The sequence below is a fragment of the Xenopus laevis genome, chromosome 6L (genome assembly GCF_017654675.1).
Source record: "Xenopus laevis strain J_2021 chromosome 6L, Xenopus_laevis_v10.1, whole genome shotgun sequence".
In the NCBI taxonomy this organism is placed as follows: Eukaryota; Metazoa; Chordata; class Amphibia; order Anura; family Pipidae; genus Xenopus; species Xenopus laevis.
In genome coordinates this window covers 130,054,931-130,078,303 of record NC_054381.1, presented here as the reverse complement: position 1 = coordinate 130,078,303, position 23,373 = coordinate 130,054,931, and the positions used below count along the sequence as shown (strand labels likewise).

The window sequence follows — 23,373 nt, the reverse complement described above, 5'->3', positions numbered from 1 at the left end:
GACATTCTTTGAAATGAATAGATCTCCTGGGGCCTTCTGATTGCTGTAAAGATTTAATATGTTCTGGCATTTATGGAACTCATGGCATATGTGCGTATCTAGATTGCTTGGGCTCACCACTAATCCTAGTCTTTCTTCCAAGGTATTTTCATATTGCTGAAACATTGCATTCATTGTAGCTCTGTCCAACAAGTGTCTCTTTAATTTGTGCGTCGCCCCAAATTAAGGAATTGGTTGACACCATATTTTGTAGTATGACATTGTTGTCAGTGATGTCTTAAAACAAAATGTCTAATATCCTTAGGGATACTATTAATTAAACCATGTGTAAATGTTTAAATAGTTGTCAGTAAGGATGCACAGAATCCAGGATTCGGTTTGGGATGGCCGAATCCTTCTGCCCAGCATATGCAAATTAGGGGCAGGGAGGGAAATTGCGTGACTTTTTGTCACAAAACAAGGAAGTAAAAATGTTTCCCCTTCCCACCCCTAAATTGCATATGCAAATTAGGATTCTGTTCAGTATTCAACCAAATATTTCGCAAAGGATTCGGGGGTTTGGCCGAATCCAAAATAGTGGATTCGGTGCATCCCTAGTTGTCAGGTTGTTGAGCTATGGGATGTCCAGTGGGTGGCTCAGCAATTTCAAGCTGTAATCAAAAATCCACCATATTGTGAAAAAACAAGCAGAAATGTCCATGTTTCATAGCTTTTGTATTGTATGTAGAATTGACATTTTGTGCACCTGTATGTGATTATCCTAAAAAAACATTAACTTCACTCCGTTGTTTTCACACCTTATAGTTGAGCCTGCTTTGATGGCTTTTTAACATTTATATACAAAATTTATTGACTTTCCGCTGCAGTACCCATAGTTTATTTACCTTTTTTTCAAAAGTAAAGGAATACAGTCATGGTAAACATTTTATTTTTCAAAATGCATCATTTTATCATCATTTATTTCTCCAGACTCTTGCAATGAAATTCGTTTTTCAATAGAGCAAACATTTTTTTAATATTTAATTTTGAAAATTGATGTGAGGCTAGCCATGTTCTTACTTTCCCAAGTGCCCTCAGCCATGTGACTGCTGTGCTGCAAGTTTAGAGTGATGTCACCCCACCTCCTTTTTTTCCCCCATCAGCCTATAAACATAACTATGGAAAGGTAACGATAACAGTTTTCCTTGAAGGATTCAGCTGCCTGAACTGGTTGCACTGCTGGTAAAAAAACCCTCTTGACTTTTAGCAACTCATAATTGCATCCTATTCATTTAGAGCGATGGCACACAGGGAGGTTTTTTTTGCCCACAGGACATTTGCACTACCCATGAGCAACAAATTTCCCAAAAATTCCTTTGGAGTCGGTGGAAATCTCCAACATTTAAACATATGTGTCATTCACACACACCAAAGAAAAGATATTTTCAGGTGATTTGTCACCCACGGGTAGTGCACATTTCCCATGTGAGACAGGCTTTCCAGTGTGCAAAAACCCTCATGGGTGATAAATCTGCACTACCACAGGACAGCAAATTTCCTGGAAATACCTTCCCCTTGACTAACATTTGGTCACCACATTACACACTGCAATCAATTTAATTTCAGGAGAATTCCTTCTTTTGCATTTTCTAACAGTTGTTCTGGATTGCCATGAGTAATGCGTTTTCCATTCAGTAGACTGGAATACACTGAGGGACATTGGGGAACTTTCTCCCAAAATACATTAAATGTAATAAGAGCCAGTAGAAACTTTAGCCCCAGATACATTATGTACAATGCAGGGCAATGGTTGCTGGCATCCCACATCACCTTTACCCTTCTAAAAAAGCAAGTTACCTGATGGCTGGAGAACGATTCTGCATTGTATAGATCAAAATTAACTCAGTTTGTGTTTCTAAAAATGCTCCCATGCCCCTAGTTGTAGAAATGGGAATAGCATCCACCTGGGAGAATCTGGCTTTACGACTTTACAAGATTGCATAGAATAGGAGAAACAATAGCTTATCTGAAAGCAGTTCCAATGTGAAGTGCTGGCTCTTTCTGAAAGCACACGATCAGGCACAATGACCTGTGATGGCTCCCTACACACCAATATTTTAAGTGATAAAGAACGATACCATAAAAATCAGAGAATCCCTTTAAGGTACATTTTTTTTTTTATCAAATATAAAAAAATAATAAAATGTAAATATAGATGCATATAGGTACCATGATATTGGAAGCATGCTTATATTTTAATGAGATGAGATATGAGATGTAACTTGTTCTGTTATGTAACTACAGGTATGGGACCTGTTATCCAGAATGCTCGGGACCTGGGGTTTTCCGTATAACAGATCTATCCATAATTAGATCTTTATAACTTGTCAACTAGAAAGTCATGTAAATATTAAATAAACCCAATAGACTGGTTTAGCTTCCAAATAGGATTGCCGTATATACTAAGTATAAGCCGAGTTTTTCAGCACCCAAAATAAGCTGAAAAAGTCTACATCGGCTTATACTGGAGTCAGTTAAAAATGACCTAGCTGCGCATTCCTCAAACGTATAATTAACGTGCAGCCTTGATGACGATGCACGTCACTTGACAACAGCGTCGGCTCCAACCCAGTACTGGCAGTCTCGCAGGCAATATGGGCGGTTGTGAAAATACTAGTGAGGGACACTAGCTGGCTGCTACCGATGGACGCCGAATGGCCCACTGCCATGATTCACCTGAGCGGTGCAATTCCGATTTTGGGTGAGGCCCGCCGCCCACACCACCTGCATGCTGCATATGGGTTCCTGGCATCACCCATCGCACCACAGATCATTTAGGTGTGGCTTTCTTTCGAGCACATTCTGGAAGCGATCGTTGGTGTGATGTCTTCTCTTCGCATCAATTCATCAGGCAGCAGGCAGCATCAGCTTGGCAGTGACACTCCCTGTCCTAACTGTCCACAGTCAACTGGGCCTGGCACATCATACCTTCTAACTGAGGAGTTTACTGGCTAAAACTTCATTGATTCTGAAGCCTCCAATTGAACCCCTTGTTGTAGCATCACAGAAGGTGGCACAGGTACTGACTTTTGGTCCTAACTAAACTAGGCTTATACTCAAGTCAATAAGTTTTTCCAGTTTTTGTAGGTAAAATTAGGTACCTCGGCTTATACACAGGTCGGCTTATACTCAAGTATATACGGTAATTATATCTTAGTTTTGATCAAGTACAAGGGACTGTTTTATTAATACAGAGAAAAACTGTTTTTTAAAAATTTGGATTATTTGCATAAAATGGAGGCAGCCTTTCTGTAATTCGGAGCTTTCTGGATATCTGGTTTCCGGATAACGGATCGAATACCTGTACAATTTACAGTTGGGATGCATATTATCATACTAACATCATATAGCACTGTGCAATTAATGGCATTCATGCTTGATTTAACTACAACCCCTATGAAAGGGGTATATGTCGTCATGATAGCATCTAGAAGATGACCAAAGCAAAGTCAGTTTAAAATTTCATTTTGGAGATTTGTTGGGGTTTTTCTGCAGATACAAATAAGCGAATGTAATTCAGAACAATTCAGACAAGCTGCCACTATGAACTCTGCACCACCACAACTGTCAGGAGTTTCTCATATTGTCCTGTATGACACGTTGCATTTGCAGTTATATACACAATTTTGCATTAAAGACCCCAGGATTTAGCCCTTCTTTAGTAATTAGGTAAAACAGTCCTTTGACTGGGGGACACCATTATTCTTTCAACCACAATAACACCATAAACTGTTCTGTCTCATATATTTTTTTTTGAAAAGCATTTCCTAGAGTTCCTTCCACACAGTTGTGAACCAAAAGCCTTGACTGAGTTAGAATCTCCTGCTTTATTTGCTCTGAGCACACAGCACCTGCGTCTCAGGTTAACATCAGGTTAATATACACACAGTTATCTGCATGCATGGATCAAATGAAAGATGTTTTATTTTAATTGTTTAAGGAGTTGCAGTTTTTTCCATTGTGGTTGAATATCAAAGCAAAAAATTTAGCAAAAAAAGAGTACAGAACATCTCAGGACCTGGGGTTATCTGGATAAGGATCTGGATTCCAAAATATGGATCACCATACTTTGTCTAGTAAAAAAATATTTTAACATTAAATAAATAGGGTTGTTTTGCCTGCAATAAGGATTAATTATATTTTAGTTGGCATCAAGTACTTGGTTCATATTTATACCCATATCTATACTAACTATAAAGTTTAGTTTCACAATAGCCTTTGATATTATGTCTGTCCAAGAAATCATCCAAGCCATTCTTAAAGGCATTAACTGAATCAGCATCACAACATCACCCGGGAGTGCATTCCACAACCTCACTGTTCTCACTGTGAAGAACCCCCTACGTTGCTTCAAATGAAATTTCTTTTCTTCTAGTTTGAAGGGATGGCCTCTGGTACGGTGATCCATTTTATGGACAAAAAAGGTCCCCTGTTATTTGTCTATAATGTCCCCTAATATACTTGTAAAGTGTAAAAAAAACATATTTTAGCTCATTAGCCCAGGGCCAAAATCAGCAAACGAACACACACATCGAATTTCGGCAATGAAATGTGAGACTTTGCTTTTTGCGCTGAGCTGACCCAAGGGTTCTGGACACTAATGAAAAAGGGAGGATACTGCTCGCGGTAGGGGTTGAAATCGTCCTGTAGATTTCAGCAGGCTGATTTCGGCCCCATCTGTCCTCGCCTTAGTGGACGATACCATTTGTAATGACAATTTGAAGGAGCTGTCTCATCCATACAGTTTAAATGCCAGGACTTCTCCTTTATCCCTTCAACGTCCTCCATTGTAAATTGCAATCTGTATCAACGCTATGCAGGAAATTTGAGCATTTCCATATCTTTTCATGCAATGTGACCATTCTTCCATGCAATGCAGGGACACCATTGGGAGTGCATGTGTTTACTGTGAAGGAAAGCAGATTTAATTTGACACAGACTATGGTTATGTGAAATGTTTTTACAGCATGCTTACATTACAGAGCAGCTGTTTAACTACTAGAGTTAAAGATTGCTATCTTTTAGCCAAACTTGTCTTTTTTTGTAATTAACATCTAGTCTTTTGCTTCCTTCTGGTGGTCAGGCCTGGACACATTGTGGCCGTTAGAATGAAAGAGAGCCAGGCGTATGGTGAAGCGTGACAAAGGCAGGCACTTCTGCTTGTCCACATGGCATTGTTGGCCTTGAGTTTGTTGTGCTCACACTGAGTCATGCTGTAGAACCTGGATCACACTAAAAGATTTCTTTTTTTTCCACCATGGCATCTGAATAAACACGGATGTGATTGTTATGCATTTTATTCATCCCCCCACACCCACAAATATAGCACTGAGGTCATCGATAAACAACGATCCCTTTTATTTGTTTAGTTTGAGCCTGCGATGTTGCAGAACTTTGCCTGGTTCCTGCACCCCATCAGCTCTAAATCGTATTTGAATATTTCGTTTTAAGGCCGCACACTTCTTGCAGCTTGCATTTCAGGGAGTGAATAAATCTCCATCTAGTCGAGACTTTGGGAATATTGGTAGGGTCTTTGTTACAGAGTCCTCTTTTTAATCATTCTTTTTTTTAATAGGAGTGTACACATCTGTCTTTATACCCAGCAGCTTTTCTGGCCCAAAACAAGTCCTTTGTGAGTTTCCACAACTGAGCTCAGCATGATCTCTGTCAGCTGCAAGATTTATGTCATCTTTTTCTGTCCTGAGAACCGTTCCTACAGACTTTTACATCTGGATTTAATTCTGAAGACATTTAAGTGTACTAAAAAGCACATTTTGCTAAAGATCTTAATAGGGGATTGTTTTAAAGAAACTGAAGAAGTTGAGATTGTTGAGTGTGAAGGTAGGCAATGAAATTATCTTTGCAGTGAAGGTTGGATAAGAGGGTTAGTGAGGTCAAAAACAATTTTTCTTAAAAGTTTGCCGTTGCTAGTTGGCAGAGCTACGTATCGTCCATATTTTACCGTAATGTTTGCTGAAACTTTCTTTCAAGCAGCCAGGTGTCAGTGATCCCACTTTATTGTGTAGACTTAACACGTTGATAATCACCAAAAAATGGTTTGCAGCTAAAGAATTTTAAAGTCTTTTTTAGAAAATGGGAATTCATTGTAGTCTGTTTCAACTGAAGCAGCTTTTTTCTCAATGTATGCAGTTTCTTTCTCATTGCTGTTTCAATTCTCAGCAAACTCATTATCAGGTACTTGATGTATATGCTGTCTTATATTATTGTGATCTGCAGTACCAACTTTCATCTGATGTTTTTTATCTTCGTTAATATAGATAATAGAACCCTAGTTACCTTATCCGTAATCTGCACAACTGGAATTCTAGTGTACAGGGCCAAAAAGCTATCAAAATCATAGTTGATAACATGTATAGAGTATATCACCTCTGTATACAGGTAGTTGCTTATTTTCCAATGAATATACATCTTCATCAGTAAAAAAGCTAATTTGTTTGATTATTAGTCCTCCCGTGAGACCCTAAATGTGTGTTTGACCAAAACAGGAGGCCAGGGTGTCTAAAGCTGGCCATAGATGCAAAGATAACGTTTTATGAAAAAAAGGTTTGTATGATTTTCAGACCGTGTGTGGATCATCCCAATATTTTTGGTATTTATGGTGATTGGTTGTTCAGTCAGAAATCGACAGGTTAGAAGATTTCTGTCGGCTAACAATAATATCTGCATGTATTTCTTATCTGACGATATCAACGGGTGACTGTCACTACTATTTGTCAGACATAACTTTTGCACGATTGCCGTCAATTGATGGCCAGAACATTGCCCGATTTGTTATTTTTCCTACTTTTTAAAATCTGAATGGGTAGTTGTAAATCCTTACATTAAAACAAACGATATTTTGTCATACAAAATATAAAATCTGCACCTCTATGGCCAGCTTTAGACCCTTATTGTTTGTGTACGGAGTGACAGTCCAACTTGTACATCTCTACAACCAGAACCATAGAGATTTGGTGAGGCAGTTTTCACAATTTTTCTGATTCTTTGGATATTGTGGAAACTGGCCCATGGTGTCCAGCTTTATTAGAAATTCCATAAAGAGCAGCAAAATAACACCATCAGGTTTTCATAGATAGGACAAATTCACTAGGCCATCTTGTCAACCCGTCATTTCAGTCGGTCAGTGACTTTCATTGGAGCATTTGGAATGTAATTGATCATATGGTTTGTGATATGTTGCTCTTCCCCCTTTCTCATTTCCTTGAAATTCAATCATTTAACACATTTATGTCAAGGAGTGCCATAAGGTATAGCTCTCCCTTTCTCTGGGACATCCCTCTCATGTTTTCAGACCTACCCAAGTCAAAGGAATGGGTTATCTGATCAAGACTTAAGCATTAATTCTAAATTGTGGGTAGAGATTTTAAACTGGAAAGATTCCAGTATCCTTTCTTTAGGTAGCCATGCACGCACACTTAGTTTCATACGATATTTGGAGTGTGTATGTTGGAGACGAGACGACCTATAGTGCCAAAAGACTTGGATCTCATTGATCGGCCAAGAAGGAAAATATTTGATCAGGCGCCTGAAAACCACCAAGGGAATACTGGAGGCAGCTGGGAAATTGACAATATGTTTAGCCCCATGTCAGATTTCAAAATTGAATATAAAAAAATCTGATTGCTCTTTTGAAAAATGGATTTCAGTGCAGAATTCTGCTGGAGCACTATTAACTGATACATTTTGAAAAAAACATGTTTTCCCATGACAGTATCCCTTTAATGTTTGTCGCAGAAAGGATAATAATTGTCACATGTATGGCCACCTTAAATGTTTCTCTATTGTTGTGCTAGCTATATCTGGAACTACAGTGAGGAGGTGTAATAAAATAATATTATCATGTATCCTTAACCTTGATATGAGGTAAGGGGACTGAGTAGATATTGGACTATAAAAAGGGTCTTATATACAAAAAGTCTACAAACTACTCTTCTGACTGGACTTATCCTAATCAAGAAGGCTACTTGTTTATTTCACCAACTGACTTGTAAACACCCAGCCAGTTACATAGACTTCAAGGAGCCTTTTGAGAGTTGAGAGAATTGCTCTTTGTTGTTTGCATATGAAGCTTCTCAGCAAATGTAGAATAGTATGGACAAGATAACATCACCTCTTAGGGCTAGTCCACACGGGGAGATAGCCCTGCGTTTGCGGTCGCGGCGACAAAGCGCCGCGACCGGCGCAGGCGACAGTTTTGTATGGGCGCCTATGTAAAAACGCCTGTGCTAACCACACGAGGCGATGCGCTTTCAACAGTCGCCTGAAAAAGCCTGGCGAGGCATTTTCAGGCGACTGTTGAAAAGCGCATCGCCTCGTGTGGTTAGCACAGGCGTTTTTACATAGGCGCCCATACAAAACTGTCGCCTGCGCCGGTCGCGGCGACTGGCGCGGCGCTTTGTCGCCGCAAACGCAAGGCTATCTCCCCGTGTGGAATAGCCCTTAATGAAATACAGTCCTCTTCTTATTATCAGGGTTTCTTCTATTTTCAAAGGCTTTAGACATCAGTCTCTTTGCTTATAGGGAAATACATAAAAAATAAAGTGCTTTTCTCAACAGTCTTTTTCCATCTTTTTTACAAGATGTTTTGCGCTATTTTGAGATTCTTACGCAATGGCTCTCATTCAATATGCAGGCAACTTGTCCAGTGAGAAGGCATTCTGTAATTTGCTTGCTCTGATTTCTGCTAATTTTGGGAAACACTCTTTAACTGATCCCCAGATTTCCTCTTTCCTTCAGTATACCTGTACAAAACATAATCATCTGTTTAACTGGGTGAATTATACTTGTGCCTTACGGATTCAAGCCCAGCACATTTTACTTACAATTCTTTGTCAACATGTGTAAACATTCATGGAATACATTATAATTTCATTTCATAAAATAAAACTGATTTTAAGGGTAATTGCAAGGTTAATGCGTGTTTTGTGTTTCCACTGCTTTTTGAAAATTAAAAACAGATTTTTTTTTTTGCATCACATAATTACATAAACAAAATGACACAGGGATAAAAGACAGAACAGTTCTTCCCTCACTGGAAAATGTACTGTAATTTTAGAGGAACAAATAAGTATCCCCAAGAGTGCCGAATTTCACAAACAAATTATGAGCTGGTGATAAGTTCGACATAAATCCTTTCTTGGCAGCAATATATGAAATTCTGGTGCTAATGGCTCCAACCTAGATTTTTTTAAATGACAGTTAATAATAAGGGTTATGCATGTTGCAAACACGAATTATAATACAGGTATAGGATTTATTATCCAGAATACATGGGACCTGGTGTTTTCCAGACAAGAAATCTTTCCGTGATTTGGATCTCTATATATATCTACTCTAATTTAAACATTTAATAAACCCAATAGGATTGTTTGCCTTTAATGAGGATTAATTATATATTAGTTGGGGTCAAGTACAAGGTACTGTTTTATTATTATTACAAAAAAAGGAAATAATCTTTAAACATTACAATGATTTGCGTATAATGGACTCTTTGGCATTGTAGCTACCAAAACTATTTTCCCAGATTTTCTGTTGATACTGAGTAAACTGGTTTACTGGGCTCTTTTACTGGATTACTGGCTGCTTTTTAGGGCATAGACACGCACTGCTATTTCGGGAGATTAGTCGCAAATTGATTCTTCTTCGGGCAACTAATCTCCCCGAACTGGCTTCCCACCTCACAATGAAACTTTGAGCGACTTTGGAAAGCCGAAGCGATCCGAGTGCCATCCCTCCAGTGATTTTCATTCTAGCCGGCGGGAAGGCAGTTCAGGGGGAGATTAGTCGCCCGAAGAAGATCCAGAAAGATCCGTTATCCAGAAAACCCCAGGTCTCGAGCATTCTGTATAACAGGTCCTATACCTGCATAGGGGAATGTGGGCAGTGCATTGACTTTTTTAAGCACATACTAGAGCCGAGACAAAAGACTGTAGACCTAGATTATCTGGACCACAAACCAAGTGCTGTCGTACAGGTCACGGCACTCCAAGCTGACTTAATATTTGTATATTTTAAAGCAGGGGAGTCAATTATTCCTTATAAAAGTAATAAGGCATAATATACATATATATGAAGTAGTACCCAATGTAAAGGTGTATTTTACAAGTTATTCGTATATTAGTGACTTTTTTTTATTAACAAAAATCATAAACTGTCTATGTACACATGTAGCATTATCATGTTTTGTACAAAAAATCTATACTGTTTGAACGTACATGGCAGGGGGCCTGTATTTTTCATGTGAACCAGCTGCTATGTACCAGTCAATTCTATGGCAAAGCTGAAGGCGGCCGTATTAGAGCCCACAGCAGAGCTGGACCAAGTGTTTCCAATGAATGCAGCAGATATCTGATATACCACATGTTCTTGGCAGGATTATATTAAAATGATGTCATATGAAGAAGTCTGTGGAGTACTTGGGCAGGCCAGCTGTGTGTTGGGGGGGGCATAAAAATTCCTTGGAGGGCCCCAGTGCCTCCAGCTGGCCTATCCTAGATTGGGAAATGAGACCTATATTACTGCAGTCTACATATAAGCAGCTGTGGCCTCTGCTAAATCCTAATAAAGCTCACCATATCCTCTACCTAGCATGTCTACTATCCATCATTACAAGACACATGGCTTTCTCAAGTTGTCGTTTTTGGTACACGGTCCAGCAGAGGAATGTCAAACGTGTGGCCCTAAGGCTTTTGTGAACTACAGCTCCCAGTGTGCTCAGCCAGGTGTGGATGCTGGACGCTATAGATTACAACAGCTGGAAGGGTCGACTCCTCTGGATTAGTTTATAGGCCAGCTGCGATAATTCTCCAGTTCTCAAGCTATTGTTGGACGTCAGGTTCCATCACCGATAACTCAACAACAGCCAGGATCTAGCAGGTGCCTGTTTCTATAAGTGGAATACCTCTTACCCTACCTTCTTGTCGCAGTTCTTCCTCCTCTTGATGGTTTTCTATCTGCAGAATGCTATGATCTACCATGCTAATGCAAAACATTGCTCCATTATGTAATCTTACAGGCCAGGAGGATTGTGCTAAGGATCACACGGAAGTGATTGGCATGAGCAGAGATAGCAGCTCTCCCAAGTGGAAACATTTAGCTCATATTGATACGTACGTATATTTATAATAAGCCAGCAGCCAAAACAAACAGTATCCTGTTGGCATGATCCTTTTGGCAGCGCTAGCTCCACTGAACCCAGTAATACATAACATTTGTACAAACATCTGTTGGAAAACCTCTGGGAATGAGCTCACTAAACAATTGTAAAATGTTTGTAGAGTGACATGTTTCTTTATGTATGTGTGTAAATATGGCAAGAGAAATCCTGTATACTAATTAAGGAAAGGGCACATTCATTTGCCGCTCTCCCATTAACCTTTCCGCTGCCTCGGAAATTTGCCAGAAGGTTTTTTTTTCCTTCTAAAGTTGCAACGGCTTTATAGTCCTCTTCGGGGCGGGGGGGGCACACTCTCTAACACGCACAAAAATTATACAAAATATAATTAAATAGGATTATCTTTTGTTGAATTTCTGACACCCTTGTTCTCTTGGCGTCTTGCAGAGCTTTTTTTTTTCCCAGACACATTCATCAGCTTTCTCGCCAACCATGTGTTAATGGCTCCCCTGTGCTTGTAGATTGCCTGTGTGACTCAAGTTACCTTATTTGCCCCACTTCGACCTTGAATGAAATGGTGAAACAGAAAACATCATTTATAACAATGCCCTGCCAATATTAGCACATTTATATAAACCTGACAGCAGATGTACTTGCCATTAAACTCTTGCCATTAAGCTAGCTTTTAATATGTAAGGATGCAATAACTTATTCAGATATGTCAAAATGTTGTTCTACAAAATACAAAAATTATGTGTGTGTGTGTGTATATATATATATATATAGATAGATATAATCTTCGAAATGGAACAGCACTCCAAGGGGCAAATTCACTGAGGCGCGAAGCGCCGAACGCTAGCGTTAATTCGCTAGCGTTTGGCATTTTCGCTACTGCGCAAATTCACTAACGAAAGCTGGCGTAGTTTCGCTAGTGTTACTTCGCAACCTTACGCCAGGCGAATCTTCGCTAGCGACGAAACTACGCAAATTCACTAACTTGCGCAGTGTAGTGAACGCTACCTTTTACGCTAGACTTCCTTCGCCACCTCAGACCTGGCGAAGCGCAATAGAGTAGATAGGGATTGTTTAAAAAAAAAGTCAAAATTTTTTCTAAGTCCCAAAAAACGCTGGCGTGTTTTCTACATGATGGCTGATAGGCTGAAAAAGATCGAAAAATTTTTGGGGCTCCCCTTCCTCCCCCCTACATTTCCTGACTCATGGCAACTTACCTAGACAGTGGGCACATGTGTAGGGCAAAATAAAATTTTTATTTGCAGATTTGAAGGTTTTCTAGGCATTTGTAGTGCAGATACGTGTTCCTCCATTGAAATTTGAATTTCGCGCCGTATGCAAATTAGCCTTCGCTAGCGCAACTTCGCTTTATATAGCGAAACAACGCTAGCGCAACTCCGCAACCTTACGCTACCCCTGTGCGCAACTTCGAATTTTAGTGAATTTGCGAAGTGCTGGCGAAACTACGCCTGGCGAAGTGCGGCGAACGCAACTTCGCATCTTAGTGAATTTGCCCCCAAGCATTTTCTATTCAATAATTTATTAAAACATCACTTGTGTATGCAACGTTTCGGCCCTCATTGGGGCCTTTATCAAGGATCCTTGATAAAGGCCCCAACGAGGACAAAAACGTTGGATACACAAGTGATTTTATAATAAATTATTGAATTAAAAATGCTTGGAGTGCTGGTCCATTTTGAAGATTACATACATTACTTGACCAAGCACCCACAAGTGGTTTAACGAGTAAGAGTGCGGGTACCTCCAGAAACATTAGATATATAGAGATATATATATATATATATATATATATATATATATATTTGTTTATTTATATATAATATCATTTTGGCTACTGCACCCAGGCGCCATTGAACCTCACAAGAGTGCTGGTATCTCCCGCATGAATATATATATTTTCTCTTGTATTGGTTAGTAACAGCACTCACGCTATGTTCTCTTCGTATATGTGGTGCAAGTCCCGTTGAGGTTTTCCGGTCTTCCCTCGTTATATGATATACAAAAATGGACAGCACTCACGAAGTGCTGTCCATTTTTGTATAATATATATATATATATATATATATATTTCCACATAGGCAGCCGCACTCTGATCCGGATCTGTTAGTTTGATGGTGGGTGCTGGATCAAAATTTATCATATAATTCCAGAAAGAACCGCACTCCAACTTGTTCTACATTAGGGCCTTCCTTGACAAAGGCCCTAATGTGGGCTGAAACGTTGGACACGCAAATTGAGCACAATAAAATGTGAATTTATTCAACAGAACAAGTTGGAGTGCGGTTCTTTCTGGAATTATATATATATATATATATATATATATATATATATATATATATATATATATATATATATATATATATATACAATATCAAAACAGGGGGGTTGTGGGAGCACTCTAAAGGCTTTAAAGTATATATATATAAGTATAATAAATGCTATTGCATATGTACCCAAAACAGGGGTTATTTTGTTACAAAGTTATGATCATAAAATTGATAAGCCACCATACCACGTCAAGGTAAACCCCGAATGGCGGTCCCTAACTTGTTTTATTTTTATTTATTTTTTTATGTGCATTCTAGCATTACCTGTAATCAATGTCCATATATACACCAGTTTGCTGTCCCTGAGGAATGTCACAGATTAACTTTTATACAATATTTTTTTTTTGACGTTTAGATTTTAATGCTATTTTTTCATATTTAGTTTTTTTTATCATTTGCACCCAGGCAAGTTGATCCCTATGGTCAGTATGTGTATATGTACTTCTCCCCCTCTGATGCAAAGATGGGCAGCAATATGTAGGGGAGCAGTTAAGAAAGACTGCATCCTACCAAAGAGCATTTCCCAAGACTAAAGGAATCCAGGGAAATAACCATAATGGCTTGCCTGATGTCTCCAATTTAAATAATATAAGAATAAAAAAAAGTACTCTTTCAACCTCAAGATTATGCTTGAAGAGTCCCATTAATTGATTTCATTTTGAGCACAGCACATTTCTCCTTGAAAGTTTCCCCTTTAAAGCAAACAGTGGCACCAGCACACTGACCAATCCACATCCCAGTGCTCGTTACTTAGGGCTGGTAGGGATCAGCACCCCTCCAGTATTGGGAAAAAAGCGCAATTTAGGAAGTCCAAAGAAGGATCATCCCCTTACAGTAGAGTATCTTGATCTAAATCTTCGGAGGGGACCCGGCACACATGCACAGGCCAAACTCCTTCTCCTTCAGGCCTGCCTGCTGCAAATGAGTGCTGGCAAATACCAGACTGTAAAGCGGCTGGTGATGGTGAAATACAATGCAGCTGACCTCACGGTCTTAGCCCTCGGGCCCCCTGGTCATGGAACCTGCTGCATAGGTAGTACCACTGTCCCCGCATCATATTGCGTCTATTCAGGGTACACCCCTTTTTTAAACATCAATGCATTTCTCAAGCATCTCATGTTAAATCCATCCAAATGGATTTACTAACATGTCTGTTAAAATGCTCTGCCTCTTGTTGAACAGAACAGATATTTTATTTTTATTTCCCCTTTAGAATGGGATTGGATACAGCTCATAAACCACACATTTAAAGAAGATATTACATTACTGACACTCTTAGCTTGTATATTCCACAAAAGGCATGGAAATTGGTATGTCACAAGGGACTTAAAATGGCAGGTGATCAAAAGGTTTAAAATGTGCCATATAAATGGTGCAACCTGCTTCTTGTTTAGACGTCAGTCCATCTTATAAATGCATCTGTGGCCTGTAGCTCTATAGTGACAGCCCAAGACTTGGAGCTCTAGTTCTGCAAGTACTGGAGTCCCACAGACTGTAGAAGTTTGGCCTTACTGTTAGAATTTCCATAGGAAAAAAGAGTATGTGCTTAGTATGTGTTTATTATGTGCTGTAAAGGATAGAAAAATATCCAGCACTGCAGCAAAATACCTTTGTATTGTAGCCTACCTCGACATTTGCATTTTGTAACTGCCCCAAAGTGTTGTCTTGCCTTTTGCCGTGGTTACATGATTCAAATGTTTTACAGCAACAACAATCAAGATTTAATAACAAGATTTAACAAGTGCAAGATATTTGCAATTGTATCAAAAAGAGCCTTTTTACATTTAGGATTAGTGTAGATTGCATTTGCATTTTATATTTTAATGCATGCCAGAAACTTTTGGCGCTTACAGGCAAAATAATGTGTGCATCAAACTTTGTGAATTGCATTTAGTTGGAAAAAAGTTAATACTATACAGTGGAATACTGTACAGTTAATATAGTTCAGGCATGTCCAAAGTAAGGCCCGGGGGCCAAATGCGGCCTGTTTTCAAATTTACACCGGCCCTTGGCCTCCATCATGAAATTAATAATAATGCAGCCCGCCAGCACAGTGCAATCAGGAATCGCCTAGCCGTAGCAGTAATATTTGGGCACATTAGTGAAATGATCTGCCACTTGGTCTATACTGCTGCCTGTGTGCTGAAGTTGTTAGCAATAGACACGTAGTGATGCGCCGCACTTGCATACTTCTTTAGGGCTGAAGGTGTCAAAAGATATACTGATGTGCCAGCACAGTAAACTAAAGAAGCATGCGAGAGCGGCGCTGAATGGTCTCCCCCCGCACATTTTCAACTCACTAAATCTGGCCCTTGTTACAAAAAGTTTGGACACCCCTGCTATAGTTTATCACAAGAGGTCACTAAACTAAGTGATTGCTTTAATGTAAACATTGCATTGCTTCAGAATTATTTATTAAAGGGGAACCGTCACGAAAATGAAAATGTAATAAAAGCTTCATCATACTGAAATAAGAAACTTTGTAAATACAATCAATCAACTTTTCTGCTTTGTTTCTGAAATAATCAACTTTATATTCACTATTCTTCTCTCTGCATCTGTTTCTCTTCATTCTGTCTTCATGCAGCAGTTGGGTGTCAGATATTCATTGACAGTTAGATCCAAAATATCTTATAGTGGAGGCTTCCTTATCTAGCAGATGAATTAGAGCTAACCCAATTAATTGATTCCAGTACAAACTAAATCTAACAAAAGACCTGCCTTTTGCACAAATTCTGCATGTAGAGAGGCATGATGTCTGGTGATTTTAATAGAGTGAGCTCTAATACATCTTCTAGGTAAAAGGAGCCCCTATAAGATGCATTATATCTAACTGTCAATGAATATCTGGCACCCAACTGCTGCATGAAGAGAGAATGAAGAGAAACAGATGCTGAGAGAGGAATAGTGAATATAAACTTGATTATTTCAGAAACAATGCAAACATTTTTATTGATTATATTTAGAAAACGTGTTAGCTTATATAAAATTTTCATTTTGACAATAGTTCCCTTTTAAGTGCCAACATATTGCACAGTGCTGTACATAATAGGAAAGGTACCAAAACATACAGACGACACAGAAGTAAAGATACAGGAAGTTGAGAGGGTTCTGCCCAATTATAACTTCAGATGTTGGCAGAAGTTTATAGTGTATCATAAAGAAAAGATCATTAAATATAGCGAGCTAGGCTAAATGAGGGTTAGCTTCCAAAAAATGTTTTTTAGAGATTGCTTAATGGCTGAAACATTGATGGAAAGTGCGATGATGCATGGCAAGGAATTTAAGTTAAGTGGTGCAGTTGTAAAAAAAAGTTGAAAGGCCTTTATATGCAGAAGTAATAAAAGACGTGGTTAGCAGATCATTAGTAGGGCATTAGAGATGAATAAATCATAAGGTTACAGATGTAAGGTGTGATAGAGTTGTGAACAACTTTGGACATTAGGGACAATGGATGGTAGCCGAAAGTGTAGAAATTGAGAGCTTCAAGGCACAGGAGGACATGTAAATGATGTGTATTGGAGTGATGATAGGCTGCAGAGGGCATCCCCAGTTAGGGATGCACTGAATCCACTATTTTGGGATTCAGGCAAATCCTTCTTGAAAGATTTGGCTGAATCCAAATTTGCAATTAGGGCCGAGAAGGAGTAAAGAGAACAGCACACTTTAGTTTTTTTGCTTCCTTGTTTGTGTGAATAAAAGTCATGTGATTTTTAAGATTTTGGATTAGGTTCTGCCAAGCACTTGGATTTGGCCGAATTTGAATCTTGCTGAAAAAAGCAGAATCCCAAACCAAATCCTATATTCAATACATCCTTATAGTGGGTATTGCCAGTATGGCTATTGTTTTTATAAAATAGAATGGTATAGACAACAAAAATAAAAATTTCATATAATACTGACAGGCAGACCTTTACTCAGTAAAGTTTATAATAGGACTGTCTCTTTATAGTGGTCCCAAGAACTAACTAGTACCGTACTCAGATTAGGCTACGCATTGTAACTATCTGTCTTATTTGAAGGTGTGGGGAAGCTATAACTAGTAGGTTTTATCTTTTTTATCTTGCGACATAAGAACCTGATAAAGGTTTATATATCCTAGCCTGACATTTTAATTTACATCACGGGGCCCATTTACTTAGCTCGAGTGAAGGAATAGAGGAAAAAAACTTAGAATTTCGAATGTTTTTTTTTTTTTGGCTACTTCGACCATCGAATTGGCTATTTCGACCTTCGACTTCGAATCGAACGATTCAAACTAAAAATCGTTCGACTGTTCGACTATTTGACCATTCGATAGTCGAAGTACTGTCTCTTTAAAAAAAAAAACTTCGACCCCCTAGTTCGCCACCTAAAACCTACTGAGGCCAATGTTAGCCTATGGGGAAGGTCCCTATTGTCTTCCTAACAATTTTTTGATCGAAGGAAAATCCTTCGATCGATGGATTAAAATCCTTCGAATCGTAGGAATAGGCTAAATCCTTCGAAGTCGAAGGATTTACATTCGGCAGTCGAATATCGAAGGTTAATTAACCCTCGATATTCGACCCTATGTTAATCTGCCCCCAAATGTTTTCCAGTGTGCTGTATGTGATTTCTACAGTAAGAAAGTATATAAGGAACAGACACTGTTGGTGCAGTAGTTGTTGGACAGAAGGATTGGCGTCCTCATCAGCAGATATGGGGGACACTTTGTGAACATTTTGAATTTAGTGCTGCCATGATGATGCCGTTGTTATCCCTTGTTCATCAGATATTCTAATAATAATTGTAGTAATAATAACTCCATTCCAAAAAGCTGCTTCTGAAGCAACTTAATGGCTAGTTTTCATGTATATGATTCTAATATTGCTTCTCTTGCTCCCCAGGCAGCTTTAAGTGCCTTGAAACAATTCTCAGAACAAGGACTCGAATCAATGGATGGTTCTCTCATGGCTGAAAATGGACCATTTGAGTAAGTAGCTTTGTTTTCATTCTATGTGCAACTGCGACTCTTATATACACAGTTGGTTAGATCTAACGTTTAAGCCTCTGAATGTGGAATGTAAATAATTTTTTGGACACATAAGTCCAGGAAAAAGTTCTAATATCTGGAAAATGGTTACTGTATTTCTAGAAAGTACATCATCTATGCATATGGCAACAGAGCCTGAAAGCAGAGTACTCTGTATTAGGGACATAACTCCTATCCAAAAAACAGCATTCCAGATAAAATATCCCACACTTGAAGTTACTGGAAACTCAGTGCAGACATACACAGGCCAGCTGGGTGGGCTATGGGGTGGATTCAGTGCGTCCCTAATTGGCTATGCCCTCTGCAGCCTATCACCACTCCAGTCCTTAAAGGGGAACTATTGCGAAAATGAAAATTTAAAATAAGCTTCCTCATACTGAAGTAAGAAATTTTGTAAACACAATCAATTAAATATTCTGTATCGTTTCTGAAATAATCAATTTTATATTCACTATTCCTCTTTCAGCATCTGTTTCTCTTCATTCTGGCTTCATGCAGCAGTTGGGTGTCAGATGAATGATCCAATATATCTTATAGGGCAGCTTTCTTTCCTAGCAGAGGAATTACAGCTCATTCAAATAACTGATTCCATTACAAACAAAATCTAACGAAATAACTGCCTTTTGCACAAATTCTGAATGTAGAGAGATCGGATATCTGGTGGTTTTAATAGATTGAGTTCTAATACATCTTATAGGCAAAATGAGCCCCCCTATAAGATATATTGGATCTAACAGTCAATGATTATCTGACACCCAACTCCTGCAAGAAGACTGAATGAAGAGAAGATGCTGAGAGAGCAATAGCGAAGATAAACTTGATTATTTCAGAAAGGATGCCGAATATTTAATTAATTGTATTTACAAAGTTTTATTTCAGTATGATGAAGCTAATATTAAATTGTCATTTTCGCGATAGTTTCCCTTCAATTAACTCTGTTGCTGGCTTCCTACACAAGAACTCTATCCTGCCTGCGGCAATATAAGACCCTCCACCACATTGCCGCAGGTAGGGAAAAGATTCTTCGCTTCTTCATCTACTGATGCAGCATATACTGGCAGATATGGTGCATTGACCATATAGATTTATAAATCTTCTTAGTCCCAGAACTAAAAGATATATATAGTGTATGTATATCGTTTGGGATTTGCAAGCCCGCATACACATACTAGAAATCGTATGAAACACCTGCAGGCTCTTGAACTATATGCTTTCTCTGCACTGAAGCAGAAATGACATTGGGCCTCAAAATATTTTCTGCACAATATGTTCCACGTTGCTGCCAGTCAATAGATCAGATCGGCACATGGGACAGCTCTAGTTTAACAGCAGGCCAATTTCTAACAATTATGAAGAAACCCGCCAAGGTGTAATTAATGTCCACATCTGCAGTTTCCTTATAATGGGCCGCTGGTTTGTTTTTAGAGCAAACGACCACATGAGTTCACAAACATCCCATTTTCGTCTCCTCATTTAAAGAAATGGGATGTGGCGATTCACTGGGCAAATTACCCTGAAACCGAAAACTGACAAGTTAAGAGCTTGAGCAGATAGGCTTGCTTTTTTATAAACAGCAATTCCATCAGAGTGGTCTCCCCATGATCTCACCCTCGTGCTATCTGAAGATAAATATTGTTGTTTCACTTCAAAATGTCACCCTTAAGGTTGACCTTTAACTCTTCCATGCCATTGGCTTATAAACAATGTCTGGAGATGTGCAACGCTGGACCCAAAAGCATCTTGCTCATATATTCATCTTTTTTCAGACAAGCCAAGCTTCGCGGAGAGAAGGCAGACAATAAGCAGGCTAACTCAGGCACCACTGCTCAGGACTGCAAGGATTCAAAGGCTGTCGTCTAGGAGCTTCTCAGCATCTAAGGCCGCCACTGCATCCTTCTAAACCTGTCAACACGCAATAGGGTGTATGTGTACAAGGAAACCAATCACTTCTACCATTATACAGGTCTTATGTGAAGACAACACTATCCTAAAGCAAGAGATAATACATGGTAACGTTTCTACAAAGAGGGGAAGATATTGAGCTGTAAGCACTTCCCGCAGAATTTTACAGCTACATTTTCATTTAATTGCCTAGAGGCAGCAGAAATCTGATCTCCATAGGGCTTCACGTTAGAATTTATTAGACACCATGTTAAGGAGAGCTAAGCGCAACGTTAACCAACTAAACTCCTACAACCAGAATTAGGTAACAACGCCCTGGTTAGAGATTGTGTGTGTGTTCTATTTTACAGGTTTGTTTGTTTTAGTAAACGCTTCGATATTTTAAGACTTTACCAATAACAGTGCTTGTGAGTTGTAGTTGTTGTCTTCATATATAGTCACAGCTTACTGTTCATAAAGCAAAGTGCAGTCTTTAGTCGAAAACAAAAACACATACATGGCATTTAGATCAAATTTCCAGACTAATGATTAAATTCATGACCGACATTAACTTAACCCTTTGAGGCGTCCGTAGTACAGTGGAGATCTCCCGACGCCCAAGGTTTTCAAGCCTGAGCTGATGTATGTAGCAACCAATCAGTGTACCCCGAGCTAAGCCATTTAGATTCCAGCCGCACCACTTCATTAATCTTGTCTGAAGAAAGACCTTTTTTTTTTTTCTTTCCCCTGACCTCCAGGCTTTGTGTGTGAAGCACATTTACACCCATTGTGTCGTACTGACTCACAGTTACATCAACTGAGTGTTTTTAATTCCTGCATATTGTGCTGTGACATCAGCTAACCAAAGGAAGAGAAGCATGTACTAGTGACAAGAGAAAAAAAGTATTCCAAGTGTTAACATTTTTATGGTTGGCTAGAGACCATGTTCTATTGTAAAAGGATTTGTGGCTGAACTATGTACTATCATGTTTGGAACCAATGTATGGCCAAATGCAGTAAAACCACATCAGTTCATGTGTAAACCGCAGTCGAGTTTTTCTTTACTTCCCTTCAGTAAACATAGTTCAGAAATCTACATCTCTCCTCACATCTGGCGGTTATTTGGGAATTGTGATCAGGGACCCCTCTGGTGGGGTTTCTCCTGTTTGTCAGCTGCACAAACCCCTTTCAGATTTAGTATGAACATTGCCATTGTAATGAGACGAAATTGCAGATAGAGCTGAGTAATGCCTTTTCATTAAATCATGTCAGCTTTAAGCTCTCAAGCAGTGTGTTTTATGGCCAACTGGAATGCCAAGAAACATCAGCATAATTACACGGGCATACAATTGCTCAGCGACTGTAATAAAGACTGAAATAAAGAATCCTCAGTAGCGTGGATAAAAGAACATCTTGATATCACGTTAGTACAGGTATGGATTTGTTATCTTGGGACTTAGAGGTATATTTATCAAAGAGTGAAGTTAATAGTGAAGTTCCGCCACTAGAGTGAAATTCCGCCACTCTCCATTCATTTCTATGGGATTTTTATAGGCGTATTAATCAAAGGGTGAACTTTGACTTTCACCCATTGATAAATACGCCTTTCAAAATCCCATAGAAATGAATGGAGAGCTGCAGGATTTCACTCTAGTGGCGGAACTTCACTCTTTGATAAATTTACCCCTTAGGGTTTTCCTTAGAGTACCATTCCTTTACTACTACTAAAAACATCTAAACACCCAATATAATCGTTAGCTATTGTCACAGATGTATGCTAGCTGAATCTCAAATATTGGATATTGTCTTGTCGGAGAGCCAATAAATCAGTCAAATGATTTGTTTCAATTGGACCCCACGGGAAATGGTTTTGCCCATTTTAATTCAAAGGCAATGTAGTGCGTTTCACAAACGGTAATTCCCACAGGGAGCCAATAAGGAATTATTAGGCGCTTTCTCAACTTTGGGAGAGGTGATTTCTCATGGACGATTCGGAGCATGGGACAATTTTGGGGCAAATCATGTCACAAATGTGACATGAACTACACCTTTCAGGGGTAGAATTTAAATTTTTTTTGTTTTTACAAAATTAAAGAAAACGCAATTCAATTACCTAATATATATATTTATTGTCAGCTTTTCTGTCCTGTTCTTTGCAATGTCCTGGGAAAGGTCCGAAACAGGACTGAAACATTGACAATAAATTCTTCCTTATTTCTCGCCGAATTTGGTAGTCCCGGAGTGCGTCTATTATGGAAATCTCTATCTCTCTCTCAGCATTTGTCTGATTGGTTATATTCTCTCAAGTCCTGGTCTCCTATAATAATGTAGCACAAGCCAGTAATCAACAGATCTGGAGGAGAAATAACCTCTGCTACGGAGTTTTTACTGAGGATTTAGACACAGAAAACAGAAAGGGATCAGAAACAAATGCTAATTGGAATTACCTATGCAAATAACATTAAAACTGTTTTTAATTAATGCATATTAGAAAGTGGATTGGAATTACATTTTCTTTCTTTGTGTAGTGTTCCCTTTAAGAATTGCCTAAACAGAAGATCATTTAGCTTGAGCTTCTGCTGTACAGAGCATGTACAGAAATTATACTTGTATTTACTTCAGACCCTTCCCCAGAGGAGCTTGCAATCTAAGATCCCGTTCACATTAATTGGGCAGGTTACTTTCCGATTTGTTTTTGGAGTGTGGAAGGAAGTCAGAATTCACTCAACATATCATTAAGTTCACTCTACATAGTAATGTCTGTAGTAGATTTTGAAGTTATTATTAGATTGCCCCGAAAAAAGTTTGTTTCGCAATCCTGCCAGTTATGGCCAATTTTGACTTCATGGAGGGGCAAAAACATCCTACAAAACATCTCCATAACTTATTTTCATAGCCACTTGGCTTGGTAGAATGATCACCGCATGTGTGAATAAAGTCTATGC

General features: G+C 38.9%; 1 protein-coding gene across 8 annotated transcripts in view; it reads left to right on the top strand.

Moving 5' to 3' along the window:
- stau2.L (staufen double-stranded RNA binding protein 2 L homeolog) overlaps nucleotides 1-21,471 on the top strand; it is a 144,383-nt gene extending 122,912 nt beyond the window's left edge. For all 8 annotated transcript variants that reach the window (XM_041565484.1, XM_041565488.1, XM_041565487.1 and 5 more), the window contains 2 exon segments: nucleotides 18,402-18,487; nucleotides 20,314-21,471. In XM_041565484.1, coding sequence (XP_041421418.1) covers nucleotides 18,402-18,487; nucleotides 20,314-20,407 — 180 coding nt within the window. In that variant the 3' untranslated portion in view covers nucleotides 20,408-21,471.
- Nucleotides 21,472-23,373: the final 1,902 nt, after the last annotated feature.